The sequence below is a fragment of the Platalea leucorodia genome (assembly GCF_965183815.1).
Source record: "Platalea leucorodia genome assembly, chromosome: 12".
NCBI classification, from domain to species: domain Eukaryota; kingdom Metazoa; phylum Chordata; class Aves; order Pelecaniformes; family Threskiornithidae; genus Platalea; species Platalea leucorodia.
Genome location: NC_138834.1, coordinates 10,241,421 through 10,268,120, shown reverse-complemented (window position 1 = coordinate 10,268,120; position 26,700 = coordinate 10,241,421). Strand labels below are relative to the sequence as shown.

Below are 26,700 nucleotides of genomic sequence, written 5' to 3'. Positions count from 1 at the left end.
GGATGTGGCATAGGAGCAAGTAACAGAGCCCTCTGGGTGCTGAGGACTGTGCTGCCCGCTCAAATAATGAAGCTGATGTTGCTCTGCCCTGACAGGAAAAGTTTATAGGGTGGCAGAAGAAGGAGGTTGATTCAAAGGTGCTGGGGATGTCTCCTGGGGGGAGCGTTTGTCTCTGCCTGAAAGGTTTGAGCTAGCCTCTAGAGGAAATGAAAAAACATCTTCTTTCAAGAAAATACTGGCAAAACAAATGCTGCTGTTTTCTTCCCTTAGGGCTATGGGAAGTTTGCAGCAGGCTCTGGTGTGCTTTGAGAAGAGGCTTGTGGTGGCACATGAGCTGGGGGAGGCATTTAACAAAGCCCAGGCCTACGGGGAGCTGGGGAGCCTGCACAGCCAGCTGGGGAACTATGAACAAGCCATTTCTTGCCTGGAGCGCCAGCTGAACATTGCTCGAGAGATGAAGGACCGAGCTCTGGAGAGCGATGCTGCCTGCGGCCTTGGTGGGGTCTACCAGCAGATGGGAGAGTATGACACAGCCCTGCAGTATCACCAGCTAGACCTGCAGATTGCAGAGGAGACCAACAACCCCACTTGCCAAGGCCGGGCCTATGGGAACCTGGGCCTGACCTACGAGTCCTTGGGCACCTACGAGAGGGCGGTAGTTTATCAGGAGCAGCACCTCAGCATTGCAGCACAAATGAACGACCTTGTAGCCAAAACTGTGTCTTACAGCAGTCTGGGGAGGACTCATCACGCCTTGCAGAACTACTCTCAGGCTGTGATGTACCTGCAGGAAGGTAAGAGGCTGAATTCTGCAACACAGCATGTAGTGGTAGGTGCGGGGGGATAGGAGGGAGGCCTGAAGACATGAAGAGAAGTGATGTACTCTGAGTGTGGCCCTGAGAGGATGTGTTTGACGGTGGCTTTTGATGCAAAAGCTCTTGCAGACATCCATAGCTACTGTTGAGCATCTGTGTGAGTCGCTGTCCAAGTGGGCTGTTATGGTCAGCATGCCATGTCAGTCGGAGCCTTCCTGGCATCTTGCAGACAAAGCATTGCAAAGCACGGTCTGTGCCTTCCTGGGGAGTCTCAGCTAGCTCTGAGCTTGAATACAGACTGTACCTGTCAGAGTTTCTTTATAAAGGTCATTTGTGCCTGAGCCTAGAAGGTATAAACGTTCTCTAGAAATAGCATTGTATACCAGGAACTGGCTCTGGGAAAACCACATCAGGTTGTGATGGATCTCTCTGATCCTGAGAGCAGGTCTCAAACTGATGTGTGCCTTGCTGATGGCCACCTCACTTTTCCTTCTGCGTTCAAGTGAGATTGAGACCAGGGGGTTGAGTGTCATCTAAGCTGTGAGTGAAAGCAAGTTATGTTTGATAGGGAGGTGAGAGAGATTCAGCCCTCAGTGTCCAGAAGCCATCCACTGCTGCTGAGTGCCAGGGCCAGCACTGGCTTCTGAGTTGTGCTGCTGCAAGGGATTCCAGCGTGCAAGCAGCATCTATTCAAGGTGGTGGCTCTTTGATGGAGGAGGTGAGCAGCGTAGCTGGAGTGTATGAAGCTGAAGGATTAATTACATCAGTTAGTCTGGTTTTCCTGAAACTGACCTTGGCAGGATTCCAGCATGCTGAGGGAATTCAATTAAGCTGGAGGGGGAGAAATGAAATACAGCTCCTTCTCCTGGTGTGCCGCAGAATTCCTGAAAAGCCTGCAAATGCTAGCTGCTGCTGAGCTGCATGGTCGTGGCCAGGGCCCCCGCTCCCCAGCCTGTGGGAAACCTGAGGTGCCTAAGAGGGGGAGTCCCTGTTGTCAGCAGTGCCTGCGGAGGCGAGAGATTTGGAGCATGGTGGAAGGGGGGACGACACAGAAAGTGCTGCTGGAAGTGAAACAAGCTCCAGGTTGTTCACGTGAGGACCCTGCCCTCTGCTCTGCCTCAGTACATAAACCATGTGGAGCCTGCGGAAAGGCTGGGGAGAGCTGGTGGGAAATGAGCCGGTAATGTGGCAAGAGGTGTCTTTTCTGGCAGTGTTTGGCAGCTCAGTGTGATTTTGTTTGTCCGTGTGGCTTTTAAGGTTTAAAAGTCGAACTTCCCGCTAGGTGCTTACTGAGTGTGTCTCAGGGGTACTGCACCTGAACCTCACTTAGGTCTTGGTCCATTGCAATGTCTGTCTTGCTGAGGCACCTCTCATGCTGGTGCTGATTCGAGTGTCAGCAGCAGTGGCCCAGTGCTGGCTCTGCCCTGCTTGGTGTCCCACCACTCGGCAGCTCCATGGCTGTCTCTGCCTGCCACGGGAGCCCTGGGGGCCTGGGGCCCACCTGAGCCGGCAGCCCGCCAGGCTGCTGAGGCAGAAGTGGTGCTCCACCCGGCTGCTGAAGCCCCTTCTCCCCTTTGGCCCTCTCTCACTCCGACTCCTTTTCAGGACTGAGGCTGGCAGAGCAGCTGGGACGCAGAGAAGATGAAGCCAAAATCCGCCACGGCCTTGGCCTCTCCCTGTGGGCGAGTGGGAACCTGGAGGAGTCTCAGCACCAGGTATACCGTGGTCTGCCCCATGCTGGTGGGCTTGTGTCCTCTGAGCCCTTTGGGTCATTCCTGTGCTCAGGGGAGGGAATGTCTGGTGCGTCCTGGGGAGGGTGTGTAAGGCATTGAGCCGACACAGGCCCATGTGCCTTCCTGCTCCATCCGAAGTCACCTCCTGTCTGCCAAGGATGCTGCCATCCTGAGCGGCTGTCTGAGGCAGACCTCCTCTGCCTGAGGCTGTGTTGGCCCTGGATCCTTCTGCTCTCCCAGCCAGTGCTTTGTGCTGTGTCTGTAAGGAAGTCACCATGACTATTTTTTTTCCCTCCCAGCTCTACCGGGCCTCGGCACTGTTTGAAACCATCCGACATGAGGTGCAGCTGAGCACAGATTACAAGCTGTCACTCTTCGACCTGCAGACATCCTCCTATCAGGCCCTGCAGCGAGTACTTGTCAGTCTTGGTAAGAGATGCCATTATATGCTGAGTCTGAACTCCAAGTTCATGCCAAGAGTTCAGCTGAAGTTGCGGGGAGGCAGTTCATGATACATCCTTCACTGCTCATCTGTCCGACGTGTTTCTTTGCCAGGACAGAAACAAGGGCTTTGGGTTTCAGGCACTCAGGATCTTCTTTCTTGCTTCCTCTATTCATTTGCCTTTCTGGCAAATGGCTCATTTTCCCATACATCATGTTATTGCCTGCAGCCAAGATGATCTGTGGGACTGTATTCCAGCACAGAGACTACTCTTTCCAGAAAGTGCTGTGACCTTGCTTCCCCACGTTTTAGTTCGCGTTGGGATAGCAGCTGTCCCTGTTCTTGCACATTGCGCTGCAGACTACGTGGGTGTCAGGTCTGAGAGATGGCTTTGTCTTTTCAGGTCACCATGATGAAGCTTTGGCAGTAGCAGAGAGAGGACGAACGAGAGCGTTTGCTGACCTGCTCGTGGAACGCCAGACTGGGCAGCAGGACTCTGATCCCTATTCTCCAGTGACCATTGACCAGGTCCTGGAGACAGTGAATGGCCAGAGGGGACTTGTTCTCTACTACTCACTGGCTGCAGGTTATCTGTACAGCTGGCTGCTGGCTCCTGGGGCAGGTGAGGTCCTTTTTGGAGATGACAGCCTGTGAACAAGCCTTACAAAGGGAGAATTGTGCCATTTGTAGCTAGGAATGAATCTGGGGCCAGAGTGAACATACAAGGGAATCCTTTCTATCTAGTACCTTAGAGCTCAATAGACTGAAAACTGCCATAGCCACAGCAATAATGACATAGAAGTGCTTATTCAGGGCTTTGATGTTCACCTGGAGATGGAAATGTTTCACATGTTTAATATTTCCATTTTTCAACCTCCAGTCTGTATCTATTTCCCATGGGGCAGACCAGTAATGAGATTCCAAGTATGTTGGCTCTGTGAGAATGTTCTATGCATAAGAATCCCTACTTTAATTATATTTCTGTGCTTTATCCTTCCAAAAGCTTTTGACATTTATTCACTGAAGTGGATTGCAGAAAACAGAAGGGCGTCCCCGCTTCCTGATATACCATTGAACTGCCTGATCCTCTGAATTCTCCTCATATGAATGTGGAAACACTTATCACAGAGGAGCAAGGAGGATTAATTTGAAGAGGATTGCTTTTTGCAGACAGCTGTTGTTCATTATCTAATAAAGCGATGACTGTAAATTTTCATGAGTTCTTTCTGGATATAATTTAATAATTGCAGCCCTTCACCATGACAAAGCTAAAGAGATAAAAAGCACCATTTATATTGCAGCAAAAATACTTTGGGAAGGGAAGCAAACATTCACACATGCCTGACTTCAGATGGAAGGACAGTGATTGGAACATGGGCTTTTTGGGGGCGTTTTGCAATGTTGCATGTATAGGTGTAAGATGGTGTTGTCCTGCTGTGCATTCAGTCACTAATTCGCTCTTCAGGCCTGTAGTTTGCACAATAAAACGCCAGTAATTCTATAGTATTAATATCAAGCTGAGCTTACTAGAATTATATGGATCAGAAGCATAGGGTTTGCCACTAGGCTTCATGACCAGTCTCCTCCTTGCCTAAACTGGGTCTTGTAGAAAAGCAGTTGCACTCTTCAAGCACGGGTCTGTACTTGAAGGCACTGTCAGGTGTTGGGAAGGAGAGGGACTGTGGCGCTTCCACTTGAGCAGCTTTGCTGGGGAGCTCTTCAGTAGTGACTCCAGCCCAGCCACAGTGACCTCTTCTTGTTTCATTAGTGCTGACAGAGAGAGGAGCTTCAGTGGCAGCCCAGGATCCTCATTATCCCACTGAGACAGTAGCCTTACAGCTTCCTCGCCGATTCTATGTTTGCTGCTGTTGCTACAGAAGGAGTTGCTTTATTCTTTATTCCTCCACTCTTCTTAACTGGTTTAATAATTTATGCTGTCAAGGCAAACAGGGCATCCAAAGCAGTCTTTTACTGTTCATCACAGGCTGTAGAATTAATTATATCAGGAAGGATATGCCGGTCTGAGTGAAGGAAGGTTTTATCTGCAGTAATAGTTGAATTCTTAACAAAACAGTGAGTGTCCTTTATCTGGTTTACCCATTGTGAAATGCTGTCTTTTAATATTTTACTATGCATTAATCCATCTTTTTCTTTCTTTGTGTATAATGTATTTTCATGCATATGAGTGAAATGAAAAATCTTTGTGTGATGCGAGGTTCTGCTGTAGTAATAACACTTTTGTTCGGCATTTGAGCCTTGTGTGTTCAATTTATGTGATCAGAGGCTATTAATAGGTATTTTTCGTGTGCATCTATTGAAATGACAATTACTCTGGTAGGTGCTTGTATGAAAGATCTGTTTTATAATTTATATGAGACTTCTGCAATAGCAAATGCATTCTGAGCATCTCATAAAAGCACTGCTCTGCCTTCGTACCTTTGAGCCATCATCTGCAAAGTACTAAACCAGATTTTAAAAGCAAGGCTGTAACACAGAAGGCTGGAAAAGCCCTGTGGAGACATGGCACAGAATGCTTTGCCCCAGTCGTACTGGAAATGCCAAATGCTAGTGGCTGTGCCACCTTCCTAGACAGTTGCTGGCAGCACTCTTCCTGCCCTGCAGAAATAACCTCGCGATTCTGGTGCCTTGCAGGAATTCTGAAATTTCATGAGTATTATCTGGGTGACAGCCTGACAGAAAATGCTGGGGAATTCCATGAAGCCAACAGTGTGACCCTGCAAACAATAACAAACTCTGCGCTGGAACAGTACATCTCAAGCGTGCGGGAGGCTCTGGGTGTGGAGTCCTACTATACCCGGTAAGTTCGGGAGGGGAGGTCTAACATCCTGGTTCCTGCTTTCCCACCTGAAAGCAATTTATAACAGTCTGGGATGAGCTAATAGGTCAAGAAGTCTGATAATTGAGAGTCAGTGTAGGGGCAAATTTTCATTGCAGCAACAAAAAAATTGCTTTATTTTTGTATCCATGGCTACTTTTCTGCCAAGTAACTCTATATGCACATGCACATAAGGTTTGAACCCATAGGCTGGGTAAGGAATCTATAGGCTGGGTGAGGAGGCAGATGCCATGTCTGACTGTATATGGGCAGATTCCATCCTACTTACAGTTTCCAGTGTAATTAATTCCCTTCCAAAGGTTTACTTATGAAAAACTGCAAATACCATAGGAATTCCATCCCCTCTCCAAATATGTTCCCTTGTGCCTTTAGCTGAGTAAATAATTTACAGTGAATTAATCTTCTGAATCTGCTGAAATTCATCAGCAAAGAGGGAGGAACCTGACTCCAATCCATTACTCAGGTAGGTCCCACAACTGTGTTTCTTCTTTTTTTCTATCCTATCGATTTATCACAAGTCAGTGGTTTTTTACTTATTTATACTCAATCTCATGATCTCTCGTGGTATTTCATTTGATTTATTGATTGGGTGAGTACCAATATAGTTTCTATGCTGATATTTACAAGTAGTTTTTCTGTCTGAAAAGCTGAGTTGGGGCTGTCCCTGTGCTCGTATGTTCTTTGTGAATGAAGCGTACAGGGTAAAGCATGTGGCGCCAGTTTAGCTTGTTGTTCTAAGTGAAGCTTGCTACGTAGTCATAAATTGCTTTACGTTGGGTGGGTTAGTAACACACTGGCAGTTTGCAGGTCCAGTTTACTACTAGTGCAAAGGAGACCTAAATGTATGTGTTGGCTGATTCGTTAACCAGCCCCCAAACTGGTGTGAGTGGAGGCATTGGCTCTTTTAGGTTATACCATGTTTTAGTCTTTTTTTTTTAAATGTTTTGCTTTTTTCTGCAGCACCAAGATTTGTGAGTGAAACACTCTTGAGTCCCCAAGGCTGTGGACAAGTGTCCTTTTCCTTGCCCAGCTTTGATGGTGAAAGCACTAATGGTGCCGCCCTAGCCCTCACGAGCCGTGAGCAGCCTGTGTTAGTGCTGCAGATGGCTCTCTGTGTGCGACCCGCAGTCTGCAGGGGCAGTGCACACCCGAACCTGGTGTTCCAGGTAATGATGTTGGCCAAGAAAGAGGAAATGATGGCATTGATCCTCGCATCGATTTGTGCTCAGGGTTCTGTGGGCAACTGGGAAGCTGTTCAGCTCTCATAATTAATCCTTGTTCATCTTTTGTAATAGCTACGGTAGGCAGCAAATGCAGCTGCGTAGCTGACACTGCAGCGGCGTGAGTTACAGCATTGTTGTGCAGAAGGCAGCAGTAAAACCAAGCTGTGCTTTGTAGTCTGCTCATCAGCAGTGTCCTCGGCTTCTGGCCCTTGATGCTCACACCTCAATCTGACAGGATGGGAATTTTCCATCAGATCGAAATAAGGACATAACCCCAGGCCTGAAGTTTCTCATTAGGTGTTTCAGCTATGCAGAATGGTGCCAGATTTCTTAGTTGCTTTCCCCAGGGCTTGCTCCAGTCTCTCACAAACAAATTAATTCTCCCCTTGATGTAGGGAGAACATGACACTTGGTTGTGTTATGTCCCCAGTACCAGTAACGAAATCGGTTGCGGTCAGCTTGCTGGTTTTGAAGGTTGAGAGGGCTGCGGACACGTGTGCTCAGCACAGATGGTGAGTCCCTCCATGCTTTTTCCTTCATGGGAGTATCGGATGATGGAAGGGAGCTGGAAGCCATCGGAGGTGCTGGACTCAGGCCTGGTAGATTGCTTTTGTTATTTTCACTGCTTTATAAGTAAATTAAAGAATGTGTGTCTATGCTGGGATGCTGAATGTGTCCTGAAAGGTTTGCAAGGCAGGATGGGCTGAAGTGGTGGTGACACATTCTCCTGGTTTTACTTTTCTTTGGGGAACTGAAGAGAAAGCTCTGCCTAAGGTTCGTGTCCCCCCCCCCCCCCCCCCCCGAAAAAATACTGGATTTGTGAAGATATTGGAAAAAGTGTCCCTGTCTGATAAATCGGTGGTGCACAGGGCCAGGCTTACCTTTGCTTCTCAGTGCTCTGGCATTGCTAGTCAGGGGAATGCACGTGCTGGACTCCCCAGCCCAGCCTCCTGCTCCTGGAGCCTGGTTCTGGGCTTGGGCCAGCTTGAAGAATTCTTTCAAAGAGCCCCTGCCAAAGTGCTTAGTACGAGCACTGGGTTGCTAGTCAGGAATCAGCGCTGTGCGCTTCGCATGCAACCTCTGAGGCCTGGCCAAGCCTTGCTGCTCTTGTCCAGCTTCTCCGAGAGAGAGAGCAGCTCTCCTGCCTTAGGCCACTGCGAGAGATGGGAGCTGGGACAATCACAGCAATGAAATGGCGTTGCCTCTCTGGCTTTCCCCCGGCTGCTTCAGCCCTCTGACATGGGGCTGTCCGCTCTGCTGTTGGGCTGGAAGCGTTTTCCTTCTGTGATAACCCGCTTTTCTGGCAGGACTGCGAAGGCTTTGGGGCCTCTCTGGTTTGGGTATGGGGGTAGGACTGGTGCTGCTGCGACGCGGAGCGGCAGCTGGCTCTGTGTGTGTGTGTATACGCCTTTTCTGTGGTTCCTCAGGGAAGAGTCGTGAGATGTGTTGTGAGGGGACCGCTGGCTATCTGCGGGCTGCACTTGGGAAACACGGCCGGCGTTTCTGGGCTGTGCAAGGGCTTAAATAGCAGGAAGTTTGAACAGAAATAACATGTTCCCATTCAAGCATACAAAATGCTGAAAAGCAGCCATTATTCCTGCTTGTCCAGGAACATCTGAGATAAAGGAATTGTGACACTCTTAAAACTGTCAAGAATAAAATCTGCAGAATGACACCGGCTGGGCCTAGCATGATTTCAGCTCAGAGTCATTAGCCAAGAAAGCTCATTAAAATAAAAGACTAAAAAAAATCAAGGATCTATATGTCGGTGTGCAGCTTGGAAGATTCTTGGCAGCTAGATAAACATTTATATGCAATTTATGAATGGAATTAATTTCCCAATAATTGTCTATATTTGCATAATGTCTTCAGGCCTGAGCACTATTACTGGCATTATATCCAACTTTGATAGACAAGTTTGTCACCTGCACTATCAGAAAAGAGCTTTTCCAGAACGCTGCCAGCTTGAGAGGACATCTCAGGATTTTTTGCTGTGTTTTGGGACAGTTGCATTTTTTGGTTTTTTGTTTTAACAGGATAGCTGTTGTGTCAGTCTCCGAAAGAACACAAGGTGCTTTTTTCCCATCTTTTAGTGGAGATCTGCCTCAAAAACGGCCAGTCATGTGCTACATAAATTACTTGCGAGTTTCTGCAGTCCCTTGGGATTTAGACACCCCTGTTATCATTAAAATTAACTTGATCTTTTAAGAGCTAAACAAGTTATAACAGTCCCAGAGTCTTCTGCAATGACAAACTGAAGACAGATCAAAATCTTTGAGACACTGCTTCAGAGCACTAAAACTTCACAGTCTGTAACCCATGGCATTTTCTTAAGAGGTGCAGACTGCAGAATAAAAGCAGATTTGTGGCCATATTTGACTTGGCCAGGTTGCAAAGAAGGAGGAAAGTAAACCTTTCCCCAAACCAGAAAAAACTGAAGTGAGCCATGCATTGGCCTCCCAGACAAGAGAAGAAAGTTAATAAGACAGAGGTGAAAGAGATGGACAACGTGTATCTAGAAGAAAACTTTTCTGCTTCACTGCCCTAGTCTCCAAGGAGGGAAGCGATGTCAGAGTGACCCATGTGGTTTTGCAGCTAGAAGATAGATGAAGGCATGGGGTCTGAGGTTTAATTTCTCTCCTGAGGGTTTTTGTTCCCCTGGGGTAGCTGCGCAACGATTTTCTTTTCCTTTCTGGTTGTTCTACTGCTATCTAAAAACATTTTTCTAACCACACCACTGCTTATCTGTAAGTGATGATACAAGATACAGAACGATTTGATAAAATCTACACTACTATTCTGAAAATTTCTGGTGAAATGGTGTTTGATCCTGTTTATCTGAGCATGACATTGGAGTCTGGAAGTTCCTTTGGAGGGTCACTGAGCATTTAGTATTGCCACGGGGGGAGGACGAGCTTTAGTTATCCAGTGAGTCGAGGGATTTGGGGATGCAGTCTGGCTAATACAGACCTTGTAAGTGTTACTGAAGTACTGGCAGTCTCTATAACAGATTTTGAGCATGAACAGGTGAGTTGCTGCTATTGGTAGCCAAAAGGGTGGATCCGGCACAGCGAGCCTATGGTCAGCAATCAGGTTGGACTTACATCAGGCCTCACTCTTTGTCCTGAACTCAGTCTGAGCTTGCCATTTTGTGAAATTACCCACCAATCTCACAAGGCCTTTGGCAGGATTGCGTCCGCTGAGTGCTGTAAACAACATGTGCTGCTGAGATGGGTATGTGCTTAGCTCATAAAGTTGAGACAGTTGGAAACCAGAAGTAGTGACAGCCGACTCGTCTCCAGTGACCCCCACATCTGTGTGTATTGGGTTTACCATTGTGTCTCATTTGGATGCATTTTGGGTTTGTACTTTCTGAAAAGGTGCACAGCCTTTTATGATTGTAAAGGTGGCTTTCTGAAGGGAAACAATTTTTTACAGCTGATTGGATTATTCATTTCACTGTGAGCAGTAACAAACTGCTTGTTAGTCTAGGGTTTTTATTAAGTACTCCGAGAAAGAGCAAAGGTTCTTTCAGTCGGCTGAGTATTTGAAACATAAGGGAATGGACATACACGGGGGAGTGGCTTTCTTCATCTTAAAGCCCTGAGAAGCTACAAGCATGTGAGCACTGCTTGATGATGATGATGATGAAATTATTGCTAACATATAAATGGTACGTTTAAGAAGTGGCCTGTCTTTGGTGGTGGTGGTGTCTAGGGTCATAGGCTCATAGAATGCTTTGGGATGGAATGGACCTTTAAAGGTCATCTAGTCCAACCCCCCTGCAATGGGCAGGGACATCGATCCAACCAGATCAGGTTGCTCAGAGCCCCATCCAGCCTGGCCTTGAATGTTTCCAAGGATGGGGCATCTACCACCTCTCTGGGCAACCCATTCCAGCGTTTCACCACCCTCATCGTGAAAAACTTTTTCCTTGTATCTGGTCTAAATCTACCCTTTTTTAATTTAAAACCATTACCCCTTGTCCTGTCACAACAGGCCTTGCTAAAAAGACTATCCCCATCTTTCTTGTAGGCTCCCGTTAAGTATTAAAAGGCTGCAGGAGGGTCTCCCCTCAGCCTTCCCCAGGCTGAACAACTCCAGCTCTTTCAGCCTTTCCTCATAGGAGAGGTGTTCCATCCCTCGGATCATTTTTGTGGCCCTAGGGTTTTTAGGTTCTTACATAAAATCTGTTCTGAGACTTCTGCTTCAGTCACACCTTCCAAGTTACATGTTTCGAGTCTTGCTTGAAAATGAGTTGTGTGATTCCAGTTAAAGGAAATGTCAAAAGTTACCCCCTCCAGCCTTTGTGTTTCCTGACTTTTGCAGATGTGTTCCGGATGTTGACGCTTCATCCAGTTCTGTCTTGTATGTGCATGTGGACCATGAGCTCTCTGTTCTTTCTGGGAGAACAGAGTCGCTCCCTCCAAGGTGTTGAATACTGATGGGAAGGGGGGGGGCGGACCAGACTGAGTTGGTCCCACCTACCCTTCTCTTAAAGCATCAGGGTTGTGTGATTCAGAAGGTTACATCTATCTCCGCATGTTGATGGTTGAATCTTACCCTCTAGCTATACATCTACACAACTGAAATCTGCAGTTATGCCTCATGTAACAGATTAGCAGATACTGTTTTCAGTTCCATTAACCATTTGTCACCACAGATCCTCCTCCTTCAGGGGAGGAGAGGCAAAGGGAGTCCTTCAGTCTTCAGGTTCTGGGATGAGTTTTTAATTTACTGTGGTGTCAGCTTCCTCCTCTCTTCATGGCGATGGTAGTGGTATGTTTTTGGTTAAGGATTCTGGGTTTAATGCTTGTCTCTGAGATCATTGGGCTGGTGTGGTATGATCACAGGCAGAAGCTCTTCCCCCACTTCAAAATTATATGCAGGGAACTAAACAAACAAATCTTGTCTGTTCCATGTGGGTGAACGTCATGTTCTGCTTTGCAACTCTTTCCTCACATGGATAAAGTGCTTCCCTACAGCATTGCTGACTGCCACCATGCTCCAGCACACCAGAGCCCCAGGAGAAGCTGTCATCTGCAGTCCCTGGAACCTGTTCTCTGTGTACCAGCAAAGAACAGAGGGATTTGAATATGTATAGCACACATGTGAAAACTTCTGTTTGACTTCTCAGTTCAGAGCTTGCTTAAGTGCACTGTAGTTGTGTGCTTTTGTGTTCAAATTTAAGTGCCATTGCCTTCCATAATGCTGTAAGCATCTTTATAGGTACTGTTGCATCTCCAGAGTGGCATATCTTTCCATTTTCTGCTCCTGGAGAGGAAGGGATGCTGTCATGGGATGTGTCATCAGGATTTTGCTGCGGTGGTGTTCAGTTGCACAGTGCAGCCTTCGCTTTCTGCGAGAAATGGTTCCTTTCAGCTGGTCTAATTAAGCTGACAAATAACACATACTTGGAGAAAAATAAAGTGTGAGAGCCTTTAAAGTCTGCTTGAACTTGTGTTGGGACAAACTCCTTTCTCTTTAGGGAGAGCATGTGGCCTGCTCTCTTAGGTTCATGAACTCAAGATTTTTGCCTCTTTAAGGAGCTCCAAATACTCCTTGTGAGTGTTACTCAAAACTGTGCCAGGACTCAAAACTGAGCATGCCTGCAGCTGGAGGAAAAACATTCAGGAGGCAGCGGTTGACAACTTTTTCTTTCTTCTTTTTTTCCTTTTTTTTTTTCTTTTTTTCCTCTTGGCTAGTCCCATTTCAGTGTTCATTAAGTGATTGGCTTTTGTCAGGACTTATTCTTTCAGATTATTAAATTATATTGACCTGGAAGTATGCTTACAAGATATCACGTGGTCCATATAGCAACGTAGGGACGGCTCTAGTTACTTGCACAAGTACGTGTTGCACGTAAATTTAATTCATGTACTCTTTATTGGCAAATGTGCCCTTGAGGAAAGGCTCCAAGTTGTCAGGAACCCAAAAGGAAACAGAAATGAGATGTGAGGCGGCTCTAGCAGGTGGTATAGCAGGTTTAGCTTAAGTGTACAAATTCCAAGGTTTGTGATGTGCCATATAATATGCAAATTATTTATTAGATTCAAGAGGTGGGTGTTAGAAATGCACATACAATGGTTGTGTTTGCCTTCTGCTTTTAGAAAGAAGAGAAAATGCTAAGAGCAATTTGACAGAAAAATCTACACTGAGATGATAATTTAGATATTAATGTCAGGAGATGGAAAATTTAGAAATTTGGGGCCTATTTCTCTCTGTGTTGCTGCTGCCCTAGTGGCATTGGTAGAGTAAATTTTTTTTCTCTGTGCTTTCCCTGTTTGTATAACAGGAGCAGCAACACAGCTCCCTTTTTATGTTGCACTTCGCCAGTGAAGGAAGCATACAGAGCTTGGAGTTGTTATTGTGGAAATCTGAAGAGGATCCACTAACACATGTTCTTAGACAAATCAAGGGCTGGGTTGGTGTTTCCTGCAGACCTCAGCTTTTCTGTGTTGTGCTACAGCTTCAGAAGTCGTCCATACCTGCAGTGCATGGGAATCTGGGTCCTGTACTTCCATCAGTGTGTGCCACTGTTTAAACCTTGAAGAATGCCTAGGAGAAGAGGAGGGGATGGGGTTGTTACTCTCTTGTATGCCTAACAGGAGGAGGTGATGCAATCCAGGGAAAATTTGGCTTTAGCATTTGCTTGAGGTGGTGTCTGAAAATCATTTTCTCTCAAACTGTCCAAGCATTTATCACAAAGCTGTTGCTCTGTCTTGCATCAACGACTCCTTCACCCTGCTGTTCCCCTCTGCAGAGCCTGTGCCAGTAGTGAGACTGAGAGTGAAGCTGGGGATATCATGGACCAACAGTTTGAGGAGATGAATAACAAGCTGAACTCAATGACTGATCCAACTGGCTTCCTGAGGATGGTCAGCAGGAACAACCTCTTGAACAGGTGAGAATACAGCACTGCACTGTGGGGATCAGCAAGCACAATGAGGTGTTTTAATGATGGGCTTGTCTCTAAATTGCATGTTGAGGGTGCAGCTGATGCCATTGCTCGTGGTCTCCCTGTTGCCCCAAGTTGTGGGGGCACAGAGAAGCAAACTGATACTGTCCTTTACAGTTGCAGTAACCATCCGTTCTTCAGAGCGTGGATGTACAGGGAACATTAAGCATCTCTCTTAGGAGTAAGGTCCATATGTTAGTACTGTGCAGCACTCTCCCCTTCTGAGCCAAGGGGCCCATAGGCATGTCCCTTCTGTCCTTTTGTGTTCATGTGGTGCAGTGAGAATTTCTCCCTCCCTCAGGAGAGCTCTGCATCTTGCTCCTGATGGGATTGAGAATTCATTACCTCCTAGTGTTGCATGTGCACCCAGCCTGGGAGCTTTGAGTGCCTGGTGGCCTTCCACAGATAGGTGGCCTGTTAGGCGTTGGTCTTGTTTGACAGACTCAGGTGTTGGATGCGAGGGACAAAGAAGCCCTGCCAGGTCCCGGAAGGGCATGGGGTCCTGTTGCTTCCTTCTTTAGAAATAAAAATTTTCAGTAGGAAGGGGGCAGGACAAGAACTGAAAGCATCGTTGTGCCTCTTGTGGGAGGGAGGACCCCAAGGCACAGGCAGAGACCTAGATAGGACTATGTATTTACTTAAAAACTCGGCAGCTTGGTTTGGGAGATATAGGGAGGTAGCATCTTCATTGCGTTTCTAGGTGAATTTGATAGCTTAAGGTGATAGCCAGCAAGGACTGGTCAGTAATGGTTAACTGATAACTCTGTCCTGAGAGGCAGCCATTTTGAATTTGCTCTTCTCCTGGCCAAGCGCTGTTTTTGACTATCTGAACAGGGGGACTCTGTTTTGTCCCTTCTGTCTGTGAGGTGTGGACCTTGGAGCTCTCTGCTACACACTTATTATGGAAATACTTGTTTCTGTTGATCTCAACTGTTGTACTAATTAGCTGGGAATATACTACATTTCCAGAGCACTAGCAGCACAGTCTCCACTCATTTTCTGCCTCTTACAACTTGATCAGGTCTCAGTCTTTCACATTACTGTGCTGATTAGGCCAAGCATTCGAAACAAAAATTGAAGACAGAATTTTTCCAGTGTTACCATGCCCTGGTGGAGAGGGGCTGCATGACGCAACCCAGGGTTCCTGGCTAGATCAGTGCTCCAGCATGGATTGTGAGCACAGGATGCCCCAGGCCTTTCTCAGCTGGAAAAGAAAATGCAATCAGCCTGCAGTGTTGTGAGCCATCGCTGGAGCTTGTGAGCTGTAACAGCATCCCTATGAAACTGGGAGCTGCCTGTTGGCACCAACAACTGGCTGGTTTTTCTTTCCAGAATCCACATGCGTATCTGTTCAAGCCGCTGCATTGATGATAAACTATGAGTACTTGCTAGTTTGGGATCAAACAGGCAGATCCCCAGGATCGCTGACATATTTTGCCAGTTCATCAGGCTTGGAAGGACAGGAGAATGCCCCTCTGATTACATGGGAAAATATGATCAGATTCTGCTCCAGGGCATGCTAATCCTCAGGGACACTGCAGAGGCCAGCCATGCAGCATCTATGTCTTCCTGCTCCATAGGAGCCAAGTGCATTACCTTGAACCCACATCTAGGAGCTTACCTCAGGTGCCTTGTCAGGTAACTAGTTCACAGCTTTTAGGAGGAGCTCAGGGATGGGGCAACTTGGGCACTTAATTAAAAGCACCCTCACAAGAGTATCAGGAGGAGCACTAGAAGCAGCCATGTCTTTGATGTTCTCACCATGAGCAATGAGATGAAGAGAATGAGAAGACACTGCTGTATGGCCTGCCTGCCCACCTTTTGCCTGCAGATGGGGGCATGCCAGGGTGCTCTAGTAGCAGAGCTGATGCTGCCACATCTGTTTTGCACCTGGCTTGCTGCACCCTGAATTCAGAGTAGATGCTGTGATCCTGCCCAAGCTTTTGAATACCTCCTGTACTTAACATCTGCTCCAGTCCCATAGATGATCAAACTGGAGGCTACAGAGTCTAGAAGGGCACTGTAGAAAGCATTAGCTGGCCTCTTTCTGTACTGTGTGGTTCTTCATAATTAAGCTGTGTAGAGAGTGGTGTGGCTCATGGCATGCAGCACACTGAGCTTGGGACAACAAGGAGACATCCTTGCAAGAGCCCTGAAGCTTCAGGAAGGAAGCAGGTGAAAATCTGCGTGGAAGAGAGCAGACTAAGAAGTAAAATGGGAGCAGGCAGTATTTCTGTGCACTGACCTAGAGCTCTAACAAGGAACTGTGAGCTCTTAGACTTTGGTTAAGCAACAGAATTGAATGGTCAGCAAGAGCACAAGCTGTGGTCTTGCAGCTCCAGACTCCAGCTCACCTCCTCTGTGCAATGGCTTTTCTGCCAGCTAGTACTGGAGTGAGTTTGTGTAGTTGTAGGTCAATGCTGAGTGGATTGTTGCTGCTGTAGTGCTTCAGAGAATTGTGAAATTGTGGCTCACAAGTAGTGATTGAAGGTATGGCGTCTGTTTGCTTTGGCTTCTGCACTGCAGGGGACAAAGAGGAGTAGGGCCTGCTTGGAGCTGAGACTTGAGAGCTTGTCTTCCTTACTGCCAAGGCAGGCCCTGCATTCCTCGTGTGGGGCCCAAATGCATGTTCACATCTTGTGGTTGAATGTTGGAGATCCTCAAGAGAGTTTGCATGGCTTGGGGCCAGCTCAAGTTCCCTCACGCACAGGAATTGCACATGCTGTTAAGGTCCCATGTTAGAAAATGAGGCCCTGGAGATGCTGGGACTGTTTGGAGCCATCCAGTCTCCATGTCTGGCAACAAGCGGGTGACTGAAGGGAAGCCCTTGGTTTGGGACAGTTGCCCTCTGGCTGCTGTCATCAGGTAACCTGGCTTTTAAGCAGAGAATAGTATGATTTTTTGGCAGATCTGCTTAGAAAAGCAAATATGTGGGGGTTTGGCAGTTAACTTAAGGACCTTCTGAGAAGAAAGGGACTTTGGAGGAGAAAGAAGCACTGAAGGGACACTGCAGTGATCTCGGTACTGGGCAGTGGCTATCTAAGCTGTGGATGCCACTGATACAGCCCCCAAGATAATTCCAGTTGCTCATGTCTTATGCAGCTTCTGTTTTCTCTGCTCCTTAGGGCTTTTAGACTTTCTTTGGGTTTCCAGATTAAAATGTGATTTCCTTCTTGCTAGTCGTCTTCTGTTCCAGCAAGGGACTTGATCACTACCTGTATCTGAATATAGCTCCCCCACCTTTTCTTTGGCCTCTCCACCATCATGGAGATACAGTTTGTCCTCCTTCCGTGTACCTGCAGAAAACATGAGAATCAGCCCTGATGCTGCTCAAAGGGTAAAATATACTTCCTTGAGGGCAATTTTTGCAATGCAGCATGGTGAGAATTTGTGAAAGGCAAATTGGAAGGTAAGGAGCAATATAACTTGAGATGCGAATTCACTTCTGCCAGGGTCATTGCTATCTCCCGGCTCCACTCACGGTTGCAAAGAGCTTGTTTTTTTCCAGCAGAGTCAGCATGCTCAGGGCCCATGGCCAGTCAAGTTGGCCAGTCAAGCATAGTTGGAGATTTCCAGAGCAAGCTCAGTGCCCCAGTAAGAGTAAAGTCTCTATGAATCCAGCCAGAGGAATCTAGCAGAAGGTGGTTACAATTCACATGGAGCCTCAGCAGCAGTAAAAACATGTCTATCACCAAGATAGTATTTCATCTCTTTTTGCTCAGGGTTTCATCCTGGTGACCATCGTGTGATGTCTGAGTATAGCTCCTCTTGGTGGGAACCCTGTCTTTGTGTTGATTTTGGCCCTGTAGGCTGTGCTCATGTCATCGCACAGCGAGGACCAGCTGCTCCCTAATGGGTGGGGAGCCAGGTGCAGCAGCAGAGCCTGCGGGCAGGGGCCACACCAGCAGGAGCCTGTCCCACAGTACCCAGTGAAGTGAGCACAGCAGACCTGGGGATGGCAGCCAGAGTCAGCCAAGAGTCCAGATCATCAGGCAAGTGCCTGGTGATGAGGCAGGCCTCAGGTCAAGCCAGGTGTGTAAGTGTACAAGTTAGGATGAGATCTGGTGGTGGTAACTGGGGTCAGGCACAGCCCGCTGATGGCTGTGCAGCTCCATCGGGAGGGGGCAGGTCTGAGGGGATGTGAGTCAGCAGGTCAGGCTCTGGATCAGCAGGCTTCATGGGCAGGCACAGGCAGGGCTGTGATGGAGCTGGAGACAAGCATACCTGCAGCGTAGCTGAAGCAGAGACCAAAGGCCCTGGCCCCAGCTTAAATGGAGTTCCTGGACCTGTGGGCAGGGCATGTTGGTGAAGGCCCCAGTTCAGGCTGGTCATGAAAGCCTATTAATGCCCTCAGGGGCCTGACAGCTTGCCCTGGAGAACCAAGCAGCTGACCCCCTCCGGAGCAGAGGGATAGGGGTGTACCAGGGGTGCTGGCTGGCCCAGGACAAAGTGAGGTCTTTGGAAGGCAGATAGGAGAGCAGCGGCTGGAGAGTCTCTTATCTGTCTGGTTTTCTACCATACGGGGCACAGCGCTGTAGCTGCCCAAGTACAGACCACACAAGCAGAGAGTGCTGGGTGGTCTGTGGGTTTTGTGCAACCACTGGTGGGTTCTGGAGATAATTGCGGATCCTTGAAAGCATCCTCAGGGAGCTCATATCTGAATGTTTTCTGGAGCTTCCCACAGCTTGGTATTGTGAGTGTGTCAAGGCCCTGAATGTGGATTTGGGGCTCCATCTCTAGGAGGGGTCTTTTTGAGGAAGGCTTGCAGAGTGACAGGCCTGCTGGATATCCATTGTCCTGAGGCTGTCAGACCACTGCAGCAGTAAGTCTGACTCCCAGCCCTCCAGAATGGCTGTGCTTGGTCATGAGTAGTATTTGACTTGTCCAGAGTCCTAGCGAGTGCCAAGGCAAGAGCAGCTCTGTGCTGATTGCAGTATGAACCCCTCCTTTCTGCCCAGGCCCAGCCACATTCATCCTCTGCAAGCAGAGCCAAGGCTGGTAGAAGGCCAAATCAGTCTGAGCTCAAGGTTTGCATGACAGGGGCTTTCTCCCCTGTTCCCTGAGGCTGTCATGGGATCATTGCTTTGTTCTTGCATCTCCAAGACAAAGGGCGGAAGCAGAGTTAATGCTGATGTATGCAGGCAGACCGGAGTCCCAGTTTGTGCCGTTTCCTCTGCTTGCTGCACATCAGGCTGCCTTATACGAAGGATTATAAATAATCAGCACTGTGAAGTCTTTGCAGAGGCTTCCAAATGAGAGATTTTACTGTTCCAGATATCAGGGACCGCGCTACATTGCAAAAGCAAGGCAGAAATGATCAGTGCACCATCCCAGAAGCCAGCACTGGTGCTCTGTAGAAGGGGCATTTGGCCAAAAGATTCAAAAAGTCTCCCTCTTGTCACATTGAAATCACCTGGACTCAGATGCCTGACAAGCCACCTGGAGAGCCGTTTGTTTGCACTGATCTGGGAGGAAAGGGAGTGGGCTGGCCAGGGCTCCGCATCTGCTCTGCCTGCTACAAAAGATCTCTGTCCATCCTCCCCCTATGGATTTTTCTCTCTTCTTTGTGTAGACGAACACACAGGCAAGAGATGTGAAAGATTTATGGTACTCCCTTGGTTTTGTTCTAATAAAAAGCAATCTGAGTGGCGAAGGAATAAATCTAGAGCTGCTTGGCTGCGAAACCAAGATGAAGGAGGCTCTGCTGATTAGAGTAATCAAGCCCCTATTCCCTGCAATAAATTACTGTGTTAAAAATCGCTTAATGCAGAAGGTGAGGCTGGCGAGTGCCACCTGCTGGCAAACAGCTCCTTCTTGGGAAGGTCAGGGCTGTTGGGCTTGGGCTAAAGCTCTACATGCTCCCTGGTTCCTAGATAAGCAGTGGGGTATCCCCACCCTTCTAGACTGGTATGTCAGGCAGGATATCCTAGAGGGATGTGCTTTGAGCGCAGGATTCAGGGCACTAGAAATGCGTGAGATTGGGAAAGCACAGTTTTTATTTTCTGATCTGATTTTAAAATCAGTGCTATATAAAGTATGGAAACAACTGAGCACTGCAAAGTGTGCTTGGCTCAGTCAGCTGCTGCAGTGAAGCTAGGCAGAGGGGTCCAGAGGGGAGCAGACAGCGCTGTGTCCGTGGTGATCCTGCCATGAACTTGGTATTGCGCAAGCCACCTAGTCAAGTTCTCAGCAGCTCTGAGTAGCAGCAGCGTACTCATACTTTCACCAGAATCTCTGCATCGGAGAGCATGGGTAGTTGGATACCAGGCTTCCATTTGCATTCTTAAATTATTCCTATTGGTGCATGAGATGTAAATTCCTTGTTAGTGGGCAGCATGGGTGGTAGCATTGTTATTTCTTTAGAGAGTAGGTTTTAGACATGATGTGAGCTGGGTCTGGAGACTGGTTGCAGCAATTGAGAAGAGAAAGAGAGACGAGAGAGAAATTTTCTGAATCTGTCTGTTGGTATGTGTCAGAAGAGGTCAGGGGTATGTCTGAGGCCTGTGGTTTGTCAGTGGTAGAAGGAGTGCACTTGAGTGCAATGTTTTTGCTCTCCTTGTCTTTTCCTGCATTTTGGCTTAACCTGGTGGTATGAAGAGATACTGTGCCTGTGTGTGTATGTATATATTTGGTGTAGGCATATATGTATACGCATACATACGAATATATATGCCTAGAGCAAATATGCAATCAACTATTAATATATTTTATTGATTAACATATCTGTTGGATGCTGAGTTTTCTTTTGATTTCCTGGATGTGCAAATATTTTCTATTCTTATTTCTTTTCTGTGTTGATAGCCAAGAATTGATCCAGGCAAGAGGTAAAAATCAGCAACAGAGACACGGTATTTCTTATGAGTAAACATTCTTAAAAAAAGGACATTGCAGACTAGTGTCTGACAAAGCGTGTGAGTTTGGTCATGAATCAGGAAGCTATAGCTGCTTTCTTGTGTAAATTGGCAAAGGCACACAGCATTGGAAGGTGTCTGAGAGGCAAAACAGTGCTGTGCTTCATAGGGACCAAGAACGGAGGGAGGGCTTCTCTGTGCAGCAGCATCAGAGTATCATCTGGACTAGGATTTCATGGAACCCTCCATCGAATGCATTTGGCACCTTGAGGACAATGGGGCATATTTTGCCTTATGGGTGGCCTTTTATGCTTGAGATTGTTGTGTTCATTACTGGACAGCCCCAGTGGTGATTCTGGTTACACTTCAGACCTTGCACTACCATTACTGTTCAATGTCTTATTTCCCTCCCTGCCTTTTCTTCAAGGCCCGCCTGTTAAAACTTTCTGGAAAGTTGTCCTTTTCACATAAAATGGTTGTTCATGGCACCAAGCCAAGGATAACCTTTCTGGGGAGCACAGCTGCTGGATTAGTGAGACCAGAATCGGGCAACATCATTTCCTCAACGGGGCAATAACTTTTGGTAGCCGTGCCATCTCAGTCTCCTCAGAGTGATGGCGTTTGGTGGCTGGTGATGCCAGGAGAGCACATGCAGAGCTCTGTGAGGATATCAGAAATGGGCTCCAGGTCAGCTCTCGCATCAAACTTCATGGAGCTGTTCAGAGGAGTGGCAGCAAGCGCAGGCATAATTTTCAGGTCTTGTTGTTTGTGTGTTGTTTTATTTCCTTTTGGTACCATGCTAGATCAGTTGGTGCAAAACCCAAGTGCAAATCTTCTTGTGATTGTAGTCAATTGTTAATGGGTTTCATGTTTGCCTGCACACAACCACTGTACATAGGTATGCAGTAAAAACTGTGAACAGCACTTCAGGCACTTGAGTTTGTAGAGAAACTCCATAGCAATGTAATATGCTGTCTGCAACTGGTTCACCCTGCCATTAATGTCATTGTTCATTGTGGTGTGAAGCTGAATGGGAGAATAAAGCTCTGCCATGAAGCATCTCACAGAACAGAGTCCTCTGCATGGACAGGGACTGGCTCATCATCAATGTTATGAAGTCAGGGCAACCTGTAGTGGACCTCAGATTTCTGCAACTAATCTGTCACTTGCCTTTTGCCCACAGGAGCTGTCAGAGCATGACCAGTCTGTTCAGCAGTACCATGTCTCCTGTTAAGGATGGAACATCATCTCTTCAAAGGAGGCAGACTTCCTTCACCAAACCCCCACTCCGTGCACTCTACGACTTATTGATAGGACCTATGGAAGGAGTAAGCCTTTGGTGCTGACAAATGTAGAGATTCACTTACCAAATTCCCTGTCAATGTGGGAAAGCAAGAATAGGCAGCTTGGGGATTGTATCTGAAGCATGGTGGTTTTCACTTGGTCTTCCCAGATGGTGAGACTAGGTGTGTTGGGAGGTGGAAACAAGCGATGTTGCTGTTGATACCACTTCCAGTAAGCTGCCGAAGTATAATGCTTTTGGTGAACCTAAGCAGGAGGTGTATCCTTCATTCACTAATACTGATTGGCAAACTCAGCAGCTCTATCTAGGGACAAATAAGTCAGGGAGATAGAAAAAGCAGTACTGGGAGCCCGGCAGCACCACTGGCCCACCCTGCGCCTCCCACTGCCACCAGACAAGCTGGGCCTTGCTCTCTCTCCATCCCAGGGGCTGATGCTTTTCCAAGGATGTGCTCCTGGCAGGTGTCAGCAGCAGCAGGTGGAAGCTGCTGCTGGGGCTGGTCTGGCACTCGGCAGCCCACTTGGTTCACTGCTGGTGTCCTAGCTCTCGATCCATTCAGGGCCCTGCTCTGCACATGGTGGTGCTGCACCAGCGCGCACCTGCCAGCACGAGGGTGGAGGGTGGAGACCCCAGCGTTGTCCCATGCTGGTGATCACAGGGTGAATGCAGAAGCAAAGGGAAGCTGCATGGCGCAGTGTCCTGCCGGCCTGTGTGGCAGGCCAGGAGCGGCAGTGCAGCCCCTGGCTCCAGTCTTACAGAGCAATGGCAGGATAAATTAAAAAGTCCTGTCTCTGTCATGCGATATCTCTAGCTAGAAGAGGTAAAGTCACTCAGTCAAGAATTAGTCTTTTCTCAATTTGTATCCAGCTGAACAAACAGATCGAAATGTCACAGTTCTATCATGTGAGAGGGAAAACCAGATCTACCTTGGGTTATGTTAAGGCTCTTTGGATGCTTTAATCTTGTCTGCAGAAGTCGCCTCTGTTGCGGAGGCATGACCTTTGTGAGCCTGAGCCTTTGTTAGCTCTGTCAGCCTGCCAGCCTGCCGTCATGCCGTGAATCTTGGAGAGCAGGGCCTTCTGCTCCAGGGGCAGCACGTGCATCCTTTTTGCAGGGCAAGGAGGTCAGCCATGCTTACAGGATTTCTCTGTCATCTTCAACAACATTCTTGAGAAAGCTTCACCTGGTTGGACACTGCTTGGCAGGTTTGGGTGTCTGAAGCCCAAAGTTGGCTCCAGGAAGGTACTGGAGGGCTTGGCAGGACTTTCAGAGAGTGCAGTATTAGCAGATAGAGGGTCTTTACTAGCCACTTTGTAAGAAGATGCAGTTTGGGTCTTGCATGTGGTTTGGCAGCCCCACATAACGCAAACGTCCAGTTATAGAGACACTAGCTGCAAGTGAGGGATCCATCCAAGCCAGCAGCTGTCAGCAGGCCTAACCCTGCACAGCCATGCTCCCCACAAGTGATGGACCAGAGACTTCTCCACCTTCGTGACAAATGACCAGTGTAGCCGGTATTGTTGCTGTGAAGTAGAGCACATGTTCCTGTGCTTGGCAGTTCATGCTTTTCTCCTTTTTCTCACTGAAGAGATTCTTTTTTGTTAGAACTCACCTTAAAATTAGTTCTTGGAGACATATGAAACACAAATGATCCTCATGTTTTTATTTCTGTTTTTGTAATACACATACAGCCATTGTGGAAAAAAAAAAATATTAAACTCTAGGGGTTTTACATACAAATTAAAAATTCTGGTGGGCACATATCACTATGGCTCAGATCCTCTGATTGTGTTGCTGACAGCTAAAGCCCCTGGAGCAGTAAATAAAATGGAATATGTATTAAAAAAAGAAACAAACAAACAAACAAAAAACCCCAAAACATTTCTGGAAAGCATCAACTGCCCTGGTGGGAAGCTGCTGCTTGTCAGCTTGGGCTCTGCAGAAAGAGGCACGGCGGAGTGGAGGCTGGTGAATTCAGCTGCAGAACACACGTGCTGGTTCACCCCCGGCAGTGAGTGCTGGGCAGGCCTCCCTCAGGGCTGCTGGGCTTGTAAACAGCGTGTCAGGACGCAGCAGAGGTGGTTTGCAGGAAGGCTCCTGAGGCTGCTGTGTGTCAGCGACTGCCCTGCATCTCCGTCTCCAGTCTGTGGGGCAGGGTGAGCTCCAGAGCTGTAAGGAGGACAGGAGAAACAGCAAGAGGTCAGCAGCTGGTTTTAACTCCTTTTAAATGAAAATTTTGTTATCCTTCAGCAGTTTTGTTCCCACTTCAAATGGCAAGAAGCCTTTAAAAGCACCTCACTGTCTTCAGCTTTCTACTGTTCGACATTCTCCTCCATAGCTGACCTGTTTTTTGGTATTTCTGACTCACTCCAGGCTCCCTTTGGAGGAAACCGACGGACTGATTTTTCTATTTCTTTAGTAATGTTCATTCATCTTTGCTGCTGCCTAAGAACTAAAGCTTGAGACTGACTGCAAATTCCCGTTATTCTTTGATTGCTAGCGAGATGGGGTCAGTGTATTTCAAATTAATCGTCAGCTGTCAGTGCATCACAGTGCAATCTGGAAGCCTGCTCCAGACAGACCCTGAGCAAGGTGGAGAGGAAGAACTGTGTGTTAGAACCAGGGTGCGTTTGTCTAAGCTCTATATATATAAAACTTCACACAAGTACTAATATTGACCCTCAAAATTCACAATATCCCTTTCTTTTCTAACTGACATATCTGTACTTCAGGATTTTCTGACATTACTTTTGCACCTCTCTTGTTTCAAAACTCTGTGTTTCCATTAGGCATTTCATAGTAGTAGTTCACTTTTGGCAGTGAAAGAAGGAAGATTCTTCTCTCCCCTGTTAAATGGGGACTCAACTGGAATAAGCATGCCGTAAAGCAGGGATGTTAAAGGGAGTGATGTTTGATAAATAAAAGAGGTAGAACGTGGATGTTATTTCTTCCAATAAAAACGTATCTAGCTAGCACCTCAGAGGTTTTGGTGATTATTATTTATGAAATGTAAGCCATGTGTTTGAAAAATACACTTCCTTCACTGCTGTTCTATTGAAGCCCCAGAATTTGCATCAGGAAGAGGTAATGTTTGGAGGCATTGGAAGCGAGTTCAGAAATCCACTTGGAATGAGACAGGCAGTTTTGTCTTCATTTTCTGAGCAGCCTGAGTAACTGTTTTTCCCTTGTCAAAACAGATGTTTGCTACATCTGACGGCAATTAAAATGGCTTAAAATGAAAATTCTCAAAAGAATTGAGAATCTAGAGACAAGGATCTAGTCCTGCATACTACATCCTTGTCTCCATCCTGCAGTGAACGCTGCAAAGTTAGCTTGCCTTTGAGAGCATCAAGCAGTCTAGACAGAAACAGAACAACACTAGTTGGACTGGTTATCTCCAAAACTATGTCAAGTTAACAACTTGGTCTCATCCAAGCTTGTGCTAAAAGTTTCATCTTCAGATGAAGGGTTTATGTGCTAGGCCAAGCTATGGCTGCTACTCCTAACTTAAAGGTGTAGAATTGCTTAGAAATTTACTGCTGTTTTGCATGAGAGTCCTTTAGACTTTTTTTGTGTGTGCTGCAAGTGTTTAAGCTGGAGCAAATTTCAGTGCTTTGAACTTACTCTTTCCTGGCGTGATAACTAATTATTTTTATGATACACTAGATAAATAAGAGTGAAATTCCCACAGTTACATGAGACCAGGAGCAGTTGCCACTTTTTGTGCCCAGCTGTGTGTTCCCTATGTATTAATGTCTCTGCCTCCCTTCTCCATCCATACGATAACTTTCTGTTTAAACCTGTTTGTGACTCTGGGTTGATTACAGCATCAAGTGTCTTGAAGTGCAGGTCATATACACAATCTGTAGATCATTTGCTTTTATATAGGAAATTCCTATTTTGAAATTCAATATCAGAAAGAATATTCTCTTTCAAAGGATAAGGTGATAACATTGACAAGACATAAGTGGTTGGGGTTAACAAAGATATACGCCGCAGCACCAGGAGTTGCTGTACTGTGGTGAGGCTGGGCCCCAGCGTGCTTGCCGAGGCTGGGTGTGACGACAGAGATCTGTACAGCATGTCAGTGCGCTCAAGACTCGTTCATCCCAATGGGATTGTTTGTGCACAGGTGAGCAACAGTCCAGCTGCATAGATCTGTCCAGTGCCAATGTGTGTTCACCTGTAGCCGCATCTGTGTTCACATGGAGCGTAATTCTGATGTGGATATTTCCAAACCTGACGTGGGGTCAGACTAGAGCCTGATGCTTGGAAAGTGCAGGCTGGGGCACTGGTGGAGTGAAAGGGCCAAACTGTTTCTCTCTCTCTTCTTTTCAGGGTTTGATGCATTCCAGTGGGCCTGTTGGCCGCCACCGCCAGCTGATACTGGTTCTGGAGGGAGAATTGTACCTCATTCCTTTTGCTCTCCTGAAGGGCAGTTCCTCCAATGAGTACCTCTATGAGCGCTTCAGCCTCATTGCAGTGCCATCCATCCAGTCACTGAATTCCAGCTCCAAG

The 26,700-nt window shown here is 47.2% G+C and overlaps 1 protein-coding gene across 3 annotated transcripts in view; it reads left to right on the top strand.

Moving 5' to 3' along the window:
* TTC28 (tetratricopeptide repeat domain 28) overlaps nt 1–26,700 on the top strand; it is a 185,019-nt gene that overhangs the window by 143,398 nt on the left and 14,921 nt on the right. For all 3 annotated transcript variants that reach the window (XM_082325233.1, XM_082325234.1, XM_082325235.1), the window contains 8 exons: nt 271–794; nt 2,421–2,530; nt 2,848–2,977; nt 3,394–3,612; nt 5,643–5,808; nt 13,834–13,974; nt 22,063–22,207; nt 26,521–26,700. In XM_082325233.1, coding sequence (XP_082181359.1) covers nt 271–794; nt 2,421–2,530; nt 2,848–2,977; nt 3,394–3,612; nt 5,643–5,808; nt 13,834–13,974; nt 22,063–22,207; nt 26,521–26,700 — 1,615 coding nt within the window. The remainder of the gene's footprint in view (nt 1–270; nt 795–2,420; nt 2,531–2,847; nt 2,978–3,393; nt 3,613–5,642; nt 5,809–13,833; nt 13,975–22,062; nt 22,208–26,520) is intronic.